The sequence below is a fragment of the Paramisgurnus dabryanus genome, chromosome 1 (assembly GCF_030506205.2).
Source record: "Paramisgurnus dabryanus chromosome 1, PD_genome_1.1, whole genome shotgun sequence".
Classification (NCBI taxonomy): Eukaryota; Metazoa; Chordata; class Actinopteri; order Cypriniformes; family Cobitidae; genus Paramisgurnus; species Paramisgurnus dabryanus.
In genome coordinates, this window is record NC_133337.1 from 23,597,047 (window position 1) to 23,608,764 (window position 11,718).

At 40.3% G+C, this 11,718-nt stretch overlaps 1 protein-coding gene across 1 annotated transcript; it reads right to left on the reverse strand.

Moving 5' to 3' along the window:
* Nucleotides 1–1,400: 1,400 nt before the first annotated feature.
* Nucleotides 1,401–10,096, reverse strand: LOC135779023 (uncharacterized). The gene is made up of 6 exons (XM_073815852.1): nucleotides 10,091–10,096; nucleotides 8,972–9,023; nucleotides 8,811–8,861; nucleotides 8,578–8,713; nucleotides 8,246–8,472; nucleotides 1,401–1,812 (listed from the first exon to the last, which is right to left on the reverse strand). Exons 1-6 carry the CDS (start codon nucleotides 10,094–10,096, stop codon nucleotides 1,451–1,453), a joined length of 834 nt encoding a protein of 277 aa, XP_073671953.1. The 3' UTR covers nucleotides 1,401–1,450.
* Nucleotides 10,097–11,718: the final 1,622 nt, after the last annotated feature.

The window sequence follows — 11,718 nt, forward strand, 5'->3', positions numbered from 1 at the left end:
CAATCTTAGTACTTAGTACAGCATCCTTTTACAGTTAAAACAGCTTTTAAACGGGAAGCATAGCTTGACACAAGTGTCTTGCAGCGATCTACGGGTATCTTCGCCCATTCATCATGGGCAAAAGCCTCCAGTTCAGTCACATTCTTAGGCTTGCGCACTGCAACTGCTTTCTTTAAGTCCCACCAGAGGTTCTCAATCGGATTTAAGTCTGGTGACTGCGATGGCCACTTCAAAATGTTCCAGCCTTTATTCTGCAACCATGCTCTAGTGGACTTGGAGGTATGCTTGGGATCATTGTCCTGTTGAAAGGTCCAACGTCTAACAAGCCTCAGGTTTGTGACGGACTGCATCACATTGTCATCCAATATCTCCTGGTACTGAAGAGAATTCATGGTACCTTGCACACGCTGAAGCTTCCCTGTAACTGTAGAAGCAAAACAGCCCCAAAGCATGATTGACCCCCCCGCCATGCTTCACAGTAGGCAAGGTGTTCTTTTCTTCATAGGCCTTGTTCTTCCTCCTCCAAACATAGCGTTGATCCATGGGCCCAAACAGTTCTAATTTTGTTTCATCAGTCCACAGAACACTATCCCAAAACTTCTGTGGTTTGTCCACATGACTTTTGGCATACTGCAGTCGACTCTTCTTATTCTTTGGAGACAGCAAAGGGGTGCATGGCATGGAGGCCTTCAGTACGCAGGGTGCGCCGTATTGTCTGAGCAGAAACTTCAGTACCCACATCTGACAAATCTTTTCTCAGTTCCTCAGCAGTCACACGGGGACTTTTCTCCACTCTACGCTTCAGATAGCGCACAGCATTCGAAGTCAGCATCTTTTTTCTGCCACGACCACGTAGCGTTTCAACAGTTCCCTTTGCCTTGAATTTGCGAATGATGCTTCCTATGGTGTCTCTTGGTATGTTTAACATCTTTGCAATCTTCTTATAGCCATTGCCCTTCCTGTGAAGATTAATCACCTCTTCTCTTGTCTTCCTGGACCATTCTCTTGACTTCACCATGTTTGTAACCACACCAGTAAATGTTTAGAATGAGCTGAGTATCACAGTCATTTTAAACCTGCCTTATTGGTGCTTATTAGGCTTTATTGCTGCTCCCTGATATCCACAGGTGTTTTCAATACCTGATTGAAAACACTTCAATGAACCTCTGTTCTTCAGAGTGGTAGGGGTTGAATAATTGTGTCAATGAAGAATTCACAAAAGAAACATTTACTACTATATTACAAAACCAATTGATGTAATTTTATTTGCATATGGTTCTTTAAGAAGTCCTTGTAGGATTTAATTCTGAATACAATTACAAATGTACACTAAATTCCCTAAAACCCTTAATAGCATTGGGGGTTGAATAATTTTGAACACAACTGTATATCAGACCCATTCACCTTTACTTAACAATCAATGAAGAAGTGATAGACACAAATTATTTTATTATTTTTTGATGCAGATGAAGTTGAGTTGTTGAGATTGAGGAAGGCTGATCCAGAGATGATCTCCTCCAGACTGAACTGCTCCAGCTCTGTGTTCAGTGTTGCAGTCCATAAGTCCTGCTCCGTTCCATGGAGCCCAATTCTGATAGCACACGGCCTCTCCTCGTATCCAGATCCAGAGGTTCATTTGGCAGTAATAGTGTAACCCCATCCACACGGCGTCAGTAGAGGACTGATGAATCACTTTAGTCACCATGAACTGACTCTCCTCTGAATCAACTGAAACCAGATCCACATGATTCTCTCTGCAGTATCTCAGAGCTTCAGACCAGCTCAGATTCATCTGGATCAATATCAGATTATCTGAACACACAACAAACACAAACTACACATCAGATCAAAACAAACATACAACACAAACACTGAACTGAGATCATTTTAATAATAAAAAAACTTCTGTCATTTTTTTACAGTGTGGGGACAGCATAATACAGATAATCCCATTATCATCTCTTCACCCTCATGTTGTTTTAAACTCAATGAGTTTCTTTATTCGGTTGAACACAAAAGAAGATATTTTGATAAACAATGTTAACAACACAGTTGGTGGTATCTATTGACTTAAATAGTATTTGTTTATTAAAAGTATGTATGCATTAATATGCAGTAAAGACTTGACAGATGAATTAAGTGTCTCTGTCTCTCATCAATATTTATTACACAAAATCTTTTACTAACACTTGTCTTTCTAACACTAGTCTTTTTTGACTAGAATTGAGTATGACAAAGTCAGGCTACGGGTGCTCTGTAGTTATTATGTTTTTTTAGGAGCCTAAAATTGCACTGCAGGACCTTCAAATAATCTGTGCAGCTGCACATTCATGTAGCTCAGAGGAAATATTGCTCATGAAGCCGTTCTAGTATTCATATTTAGTATTCTGTGAAATAAGTCCGGATGAAAAATAAACAACTTTTTACCTTTGTGGGGATCACAAGTTGAATCCAGTCTGTTTCAGATGTGTGATTCATCCAATGACCATTTTTGTCCACAAATGCGTATAATCCGTGAAATATAGATATGTAGTCTATTGTTTACATCAGATTTCGCATGAACGTCTGGTAATACAATATAATATACAATCTGAGGACTATTTACATCGTAACATGTAAGGGTATATGAGATTACACTCCGGTAAACACGTGAACCCACCTTCAAAGTTTGTATTTAAAAGAGGGAGGTAGTATAATAGATAATCCAAACAGCGCTTTCGAAAACTTGACGTCCTTTAGAGATGTTACCAATTGCTCGCTCGTTCCTCCATCAGCCAATGACTTCATGGAAAATATTGATAGACAAACCATGTAGCCAATTATATAAAGAATTCAATGATCTCTGTGTGACTTTTTGTGTGTGTGTTTGACTTCTTGCTGCAAGAACTGAGAGACAGATGACGTCAAAGTACGGCGAGAGCGAGTCGAAATTAAACTACTTTGTAAGATTTCTTGAAGAGCTCTCGTGGTACTTTGACGTCATCCGACTGCGGCGCCGCATAAAGTCAGTGACGCACCTGACGTACGATGCGGCTGACTGTTATTTGTTCCGCCCCCCCAGCTTATTTTATTTTTTCTATTGTTTTTTTCTTCATTTACAGTCTGGGGAGACGCACGCTATAAATAATAAAAAAAAACTTAACAAACATGTCTGAGGAACAGCCGCGTCACTACAGTCACGTGACTTCACCCGGTTCACAACAGAGCCGGAAGAGAAGACAATAAAGTCTTAATTCTTGCTATTTTTGGACCAAAATGTCTTTTCGATGGTTCAACACATTCAAGCTGACCCACTGATGTCACATGGACTACTTTGATGATGTTTTTATTACCTTTCTGGACATGGAAACCGTACATAGATTTTCAATGAAGGGGACAGAAAGCTCTCGGACTAAATCTAACGTTAAAACATCTTAAACTGTGTTCCGAAGATGAACGGAGGTCTTCCGAGTTTAGAACGACATAAAGGGAAGTCATTAATTACATTATTTTCATTTTTGGGCGAACTATCCTTATTTAGTAGTCAGGCTGTTCCCTTTGGGGGCGGAGGCGAAAACACAAGCTTATACAGTATGTAAATATACACAGACAATGACGCCCCCCGCTGCACGCTAGAATCTCCGGAAAAACAAGCCTATTTCAACCGCAAAATGTACGCTTTTAAATATACAACAACTGCTATCTCAAACATGGAGAGGCTTCTTCGTGATCTCAACTAACAGATTCTGCAATAAAACGAAAATCACAAATTTTGAAAAAAAAACTTTGTTTCTCATTTTCTCGAAACTTGTGCTGCCGACTTGTGTCACTGGTTTCCGTGACGGGTAACAAATATTTCAGTCATCCACGCACTGGTCGCGATATTCCGATACGGGGCACTATCACCTGTGCCTCTACCCATGTTATTTATTTAATTCGCTCCCCGTGTGGTCTTGCATACGTGGGTAAAACATCCAGACAATTATGTAATGGTATTTGTGAACATCGCAGTAACATTAGGACTGGTGATATGCGTAGTACCATAGCGTCTCATTTTAGACAAATTGGTCATAATGTTTTACAGTATGTTGGTATAGAAAAGGTAACGAAACAATCAAGAGGTGGAGACAATGAGAAGAAATTATTACAGAGAGAATGTTTTTGGATATATTCTTTAAATACTCTGTCACCATTAGGGTTAAATGAGGATTTTTATATAAAGCCATTTTTATAATAATTTTTATAATGTTTGGTATTTGTTTTTTTTGTTATATGATATGTACTCTTGAGTGTATTTGTCACATGATCTGTTTTTTGTTACATGACTTCCCAGTGAGCATGTCTAATTAAGGTGAGCACATGTTTGTTATTTAAAGGTGTTCCTCACTTACATTGAGATTGTGCCTGATGAAGACCTGAGGGTCGAAACGTTGCCTTTACAATAAATACTTGTTTGGAGCAGTACCTTTCAGTGTGCGGACTTCACTTTGCATTATTTATACAGGTCACTGGAACCAGTTCTCTCAAGTATGACAAAGTTTGGCACATAATCCTTGCAGCATATACCCAGTATGGAGCAAAGGCAGTGAAAATAAAAGGCGTTGAGGTGATGTTCGTGCCTCTTTTATGTTGTCCATGTCTCACTTGCATATAGTAAAGTGCTAAGTACACATGCATGGTAAACACAAACTTTGAGGAGCAATGAGAGGTACCTGTTGTGCTAGACTGCTTGCTTAATTTTTCAAACATTGATGACCCAAAGCGCCTGTCAAGCTCTGCCTCAAGGTTATTGTTGTTTGAGACTGTGGAACCCAGGTAGATGAATTTGTCTACCACAGATAAACTGTGTTGTTAATGTATACTGTAGGGTTCAAAGTTGCAGGTTGAGCAAGGATAACTTTCGTGTTAAGACTAATCTGCAAACCAAAGTCTAGACATGCAATGGCAAAAGATGAGCAGAGTAGTTGTAGATCTGCCTCTGAGTAGGCAACAAAGGCACCATCATCAGCATAAAGCAGCTCACATACCAGAACATGGCATACTTTACTCTTCGCCCTCAGTCTGGCCAGATTCAGTTTTCTTGAGCTGCGGGTGTGTAGCAGGATACACGAGTCATCAGGAAAGGCACTGGGTAGTAAGGCAGAGAAGAAAATTCCAAAGAGGGAAGGGGCAAGGACACATCCCTGTTTCACCCCACACCTTATCTGGAACTTTTCAGAGCGAGTGCCTTCAGACTGTACGGTTGCCTTCATGCCCTCATGAATTTCAGTAACCACCTTCAGTAATTTTGGAGGGCAGCCAAGTCTTTGTAGAATGAGGAAAAGTCCAGATCGACTAACGTAGTCCAAGGCCTTGGTCAAGTCAACAAACACCAAGAACAGAGGTTTATGCTGTTCAAAACACTTTTTCTGTAGTTGACAGACACAAAAGTTGTTAAAGTCTGCACGTTTTCCCGTGTTCTTGTAAATGGTGATGATGTTGGCATCTCTAAGGATATCTGGGAGATATCCACTGTTCCAGCACATCACAATCAGATGATGTAGGACAGAGGCAAGAACATCACCACCTGCCGTAAAAGCCTCAGGGGGAGGCCGTCAGCTACGGGAGCCTTTTTTATTTTTCAGTGCTTTAATTGCAGATTTGACTTCCTCAATGGTAATATCTGCATCCAGATCAGACATTGAAGGGAATTCAGGAACAGCAGCAGTTATTGCCAGTGTGTTGGCTGTGTCAGGCTGACCTCTGTTTCGATACCGGTTCCTAACAATACTTTTTCCGATACCATATGTTTTAAAATCCATTTAAACATCAACAAAAATACATGAAACACACAACTTTAATTTTTCAATTTTTTTAATTTTTGGTAACACTTCTCACTCAGGGTAACATTATTTATAAAACTGGTTGTGATTTTTGGATAGGGGTGCACCAGCAGACACACTTATCTGTTTGTTTTTATGAAAATAAGGAAACAAATATAAAGAAATTAAGAATATAATTAACACTGCTTTATTTTATGAAATGTAATATGGTCTTTAGCTTGGACTAACAGTATTTAAATAAGTGGGTTCATTATAGCTGCAACTTTGACAAAAAGTTAAAATATCTCAATGGGTGACTGCATTTACTGGGAAGATTTGTATGCATGTTTGTTTTTTGTTAACAAAGAACTGTAATACTCAACTTCATAATTAAATAAAATACATTTGGGATTTTTAAAATGATTAGAAAATGCATTCAATGTCATTTCATTCAAGTGAAATAAGCAAACCAGTTAAATGGAATTTTAGTTTGTTTTAAATTATGAACCAGGCTTGTAAAGCAATGTTGGGCTGTGCGTGTGCGTCAAGTTTAAACCAAAGACTGTAAAAAATTGGTTTAAATGCATCGTACATTTTGGGAGACGAGGGCATGAAGTCTTGCGATGCGGAGAGACAGGCGCGAGTATTTCATAAGCATTGAGAGCTGCACGCTTGGGTCAAGTTTTAACATCTTGTCTGAGACTGTTGTGGGAGACGTGCGCGCAAAGTCTTGCAATGCTGTGGAACCAGGCACGAGTAACAAGCATTGAGAGACACAGGCTGTGCGCGTGCTTTAAATTGAAACCCGTCGTCAGTTTAGGAGAAGCGCCGTTTTGGTTTACATGCCTTTCACGGAAACAGCACGGCCATACTTGCGATTACTAAATTGGTTAGACTGTCACAAAGCCTTTCTGTATATTTCTCATATTTCATCCTTTCTACACTTGTGTTTGGTGACTGCGAGTATCTTCAGAAATCCTCCCCATCACGTGGTGGTGGACAGCCAATCGATGCGCTTTAGGTCCTTACATGCAAGTACAGGCTCACACAGACACAGCTGCTTGGCTTTTGGAACCGAAATTTGTCACCGAAAGATAAATAATTTTTCGATGCTTATAGTATCTGAGTTTTTCGTTTGATACCATAAAAGTATCGACGTTCTGTACCTAGCCCTACAATACAGTCACAGAGTGTGGTCCAATAAGCCTGCATGGCTATGCAAGTAACCCTTTGTACATTACAGCATGCCTGCTATAATGCTGCCTTATTTGAGCGAGTGTTATGCTGCAGGTAGGACAATCTGGCTGAACGCTTAGAGTGAATTGCAGGTAGGAGCAGGCTGGCATGGGTTTTGAACCAGTCAGGCTGAGATCTGGATCACTTTCCCAATATGAAGAATGTAGCCTTTGTGGTAACAGAGTGGAAGTGCTGCCAGGCAGCCGAGATGACTGCATGAGAAGGTGATTAGTCAAAGCTGGAAGCAAGTAGTTCCTGGAACGCAAGCTGCGACGCAGAGGCATGGGTTGCAGAAACATCCAGAACGGGAGTTGGCTTGGGCCTGGCGAAATAAAATAGCTTGGAACCATACTTAATTTGCAACGTAGAAAGGCGTGATCGTGTCACAATTTACTGAGTGCAGTGATCAACAATGTGTTACTTCCTTCAAATGTTCACGCTTTACCAGTACATGGTCAAGTTGGTGAGAGCATTTAAAACGTGGATGATGCCAGGTGACCTTGGAGGAGCTTGAGCCCTGAAAGAATAAAGAGGGGACACAAAGTTTGTGGGTGCTACAAAGTTCCAATAAGCACTGACTGTTGTCATTCATGTTACCATATCCATGGTTCCCCAGAATGTCAGGCCATGCACTAGAGTTAGCACCCACTCGGGCATTAAAGTCACCAAGGATCATCAAAGGTTCAGTTGAGGAGGTCTTCTCAACAATGGCACTAAGTTAATTGTAAAATGATTCCTTTATTTCTAAAATATAATGGAGAGATAATGGAGAGATGAGATGCTCGTGGTAGAGAGCGCCTGGGCAAAATAAGTGAAAGCAAAGTTCCACCTCTGGACTCAACGCTACAGATTCCAACGGAACACAGGTGTGTGACGGTTGATGTAGTTATGAGTTGACCAAACTGACTAGGTCTATTGCCCTGTGACCATTGGTGAGGCACTCTTCTGCTCACCGGGTGGCTGAGACAGACTGACTCAAGTGCTGTGACAGCAAAAACGCACTCTAAAACTCAGCAAACCAGCCCCTGCTGCCGTGCTGGCAGGGTGGACTGGGTTTCTTCTGGTCTCTCGCCTTCTACATGTCTGGCTTGCTTGAAGCTACCAGGGGTACAATGTCCCCACCAGCTTAGCTCTAAGGGTCATTGGGACTCACAAGATGTCCATGGAACATCTGTATATAATGGACAATAATCACTTAAACACCTAATGTAATTAGATGTATTACTCACTTGGTGGTAGTGATGATGGTGGTGGTGATGATGATGGTGGTGGTGATGGTGGTGGTAGTGATCGTGGTGGTGATGATTGTGATGGTGATGATGATGGTGGTGGCGGTGGTGATGATGGTATGATACACTCATAAGACACATTCAGGTATTTGTAAGTTCCAGAACAGGGGTCAACAATGAAAGCTGGATTATTCACATAAATAGAACAGCTCAGCTCTCCATCACATCTGTGAGAAAAAACAAACAATGAATACAAAGATGAACATCAGATGAATATAAAATAATGATGATTTGAATATCTCTGTAAGTGTAATGATGTGAACTCTTCTTACTGATTGGTCAGCACACTTAAGGTTGAGTTCAGACTGCAGTGAACATTTGAGATGTCATTAGATGGTTTTCCATTGGAGCAGGTTGTGTTGTCTGTACGCCCATAATTGGCTGAAATAACTTTAATGTTTCCCTCATCTGTTGATAAAAATAACATTAACTATAGATGTATTATTCATATTTATTTAAATTGCATCAGTGAATATTGTTGAAAGGTCTTAAACAGTGAACTGACCACAGCTGAGACTAGCAGTGTTTTTTTCACAGGTAACTTGTGTCTTTACACCTAGGGTCAAAGATGAGAGAGAGAGAGAGAGAGAGAGAGAGAGAGAGAGAGAGAGAGAGAGAGAGAGAGAGAGAGAGAGAGAGAGAGAGAGGTATTCAGCCAATCATAACCCAGTGGGTCAGCTGGCCAATCAGAGCACACTGTGCTTTTCTTTAGGATGAGCTTCATAAAAATGAGAGTACAGGTGAAAAAACTGTTTCTGAATCTTAAAGCATGTTAACACATCATATTACAACACATAAACATTTGGTTTTTATAAACCATCATATGACCTCTTCTGTTAGCATCACTCAAAGAAATTAACTATAACTTAAAGGGGGGGTTTAATGGTATTTCATGCATTCTGACTTATTAACACAGTTATAGAGTTGTTTCCTCATGCTTAACGTAGGCAAAGTGTCAAAGAAGCAGTTGGACGTGTTACAGAGTATTTCTGTGCCGAATGCACTTCGCCAGGGTTCGTACAAGTTTCTGAAAGTTTTTTTCGATTTCGGGTCCAGCTAACGTTTCAGGGGTTTCTATACGTATCACTTATTTTTATGGGCACTTCCCTCGGAAAACCCCGTCCACCCGTCAATCAGCGGGAGATGCTAGAACTTTTACAAACATCATATCACGCGACAGCTTTGTTTAATTTCAAAACTCAACAATGGCGCGAAAGAAGAAGTGTGTTTTTGGATGTAGAGAAGAAAGCCAGCCTTTTAAAAACAATGGATATAGTTTATTATCCGGGGTAGCAGCGGAGTTTTGCGTGTGTGTTTGATGCGCTGGATTTCATTGAAAAGTCCCAACCGGATCATGAGTTGCATGCGGTAAGACTTCTGTGTTATGTTGGAAATAAGCGCGTGCATATTATATAAATGACACGAACATGTAGTGAATCATAAGATAAACAGTGTTGCATGACTCGTACCGCGTTAGTAATCCCTCCTTAGTTTTTTTTGTACGTTATCGGAAAGAATCGATAAAGCTAATCTTTCTTTTATAAATCTCATTAAACTAAAGACTCTTCGGAGATATAAAGGATGTAATACTACTCTATACTGTAGGTACTCCAGATTGACATCACAAATGCGGAAACAGCGTGTGTTATGTGAGCTTTAATAAAAACTAGTTAGTTAAACTGAGTAAAGTTAGAGCACAGCATCTTCTGAAGATTTAAATACTGAGATCATTTTAATAAAGAAGAAACTTCTGTCATTAAACACACTTTTACTTTTATTACTCACCTTCATGACACACAAAGGTCAGAGCATGACTGCAAACCACATCATTCCAATGACCCTGTTGTGCCACACTGACTGCTGTACAATCTTCAGAACCACCATAATTATCAGGTTGACCAGACCACCAGTTTCTGAATCCAGATTCCCTTTTATCTGACCACTCCCATGAGTCACTGAACAGACCAATCCAGACTTCAGATATGTTTGTGTCATTCATGATCTTCTGAATCTGTTGATTCTCAGTCTGATTCCTCACACTGGTCAGATCAGTATGATGCTGTCTGCAGAAGATCTGAGCGTCTCTCCATGATACTGAAGAACCATCAATGATGAATCCTTTACTGCTCTCTGTTTAAGAAAAAGACTGATAGTTTTAAAATCTATCGATGTGACCATTAGTCATTAAAGCAACACTATGTAGTTTCCATGTAAAAATGACTTACAGCTCCCCCATGTGGTTGAAAAGCACAACAGTGCCTGGTATCAGACACGCTTCTGCAGGCAGGGGGAGGGGCGGGGCTGTGTTTCCTACCCTCCACCGCCACTTTCAGAGTGTGCTTGTAGCTGCTAGGAGGCTGCTCAGGTTGCAGCAACAGTACAATTTGTCCAGTTAAAAGTTGTTCTATCACTGAAATAATTTTAGAGACATTATTTAAAGGAAAAAAAACTACATAGTGTTGCTTTAAGAAATATTAACACAATAAGATAAAATGTTCTTAGATCAAAGCACTTTTGATTCTTAACCGTGATGTTTCTTATTGTTGTCTTGTAAAACAATGATTGATCAAATCTGTGCGTACGCACGCTTTATAAATTAGGCCCCTGGTGACTGAGGAGGCCATTTGAGTACAGTGAACTCATTGTCATGTTCAAGAAACCAGTCTAAGATTATTTGTGCTTATGACATGGCGCGTTATCCTGCTGGAAGTAGCCATCAGAAGATGGGCAGTGTTGACATGATGCTCAATTGGTACTAATGGGCCCAAAGTGTGCCAATAAAATATCCCCCACACCATTACACCACCAGCCTGAACCGTTTATACAAGGCAGGATGGATCCATGCTTTCATGTTGTTGATGCCAAATTCTGACTCTACCATCCGAATGTCACAGCAGAAATTGTGACTAATCAGAGCAGGCAACATTTTTCCAATCTTCTATTGTCCAATTGTTGAGCCTGTGCGAAGTGTAGCCTCAGTTTCCTGTTCTTAGCTGTCAGGAGTGGCACCCGGTGTGGTCTTCTGCTTCTGTAGCCCATCCGCCTCAAGGTTCGATTTGTTGTGCGGTCAGAGTTGCTCTTCTGCACACCTCGGTTGTAACACTTATGGCAGTATACTTTATGTACTTTTATATTTGGCATAATTACTCTTCATGTTATTAGGTGTATTATGGTTAGAAGTGTAATAATGAGTGCAAGTGTATGGCAAATAGATAATGAAATATATTTATAGGAGTCTTGGATGTGTGCAGATCTTTTTCATTCTTGCATGATTATAAAGTTTACATCTGCTTATGTTTTGTTAAGTGAAGGTTTGATGTTATTTTATGAAGCTTCACTCACCATTGTAGCAGATGAATCTCTTCATGTTCACATTACAGTCCTGATGATGCCATGATCCATCTCTCATATAA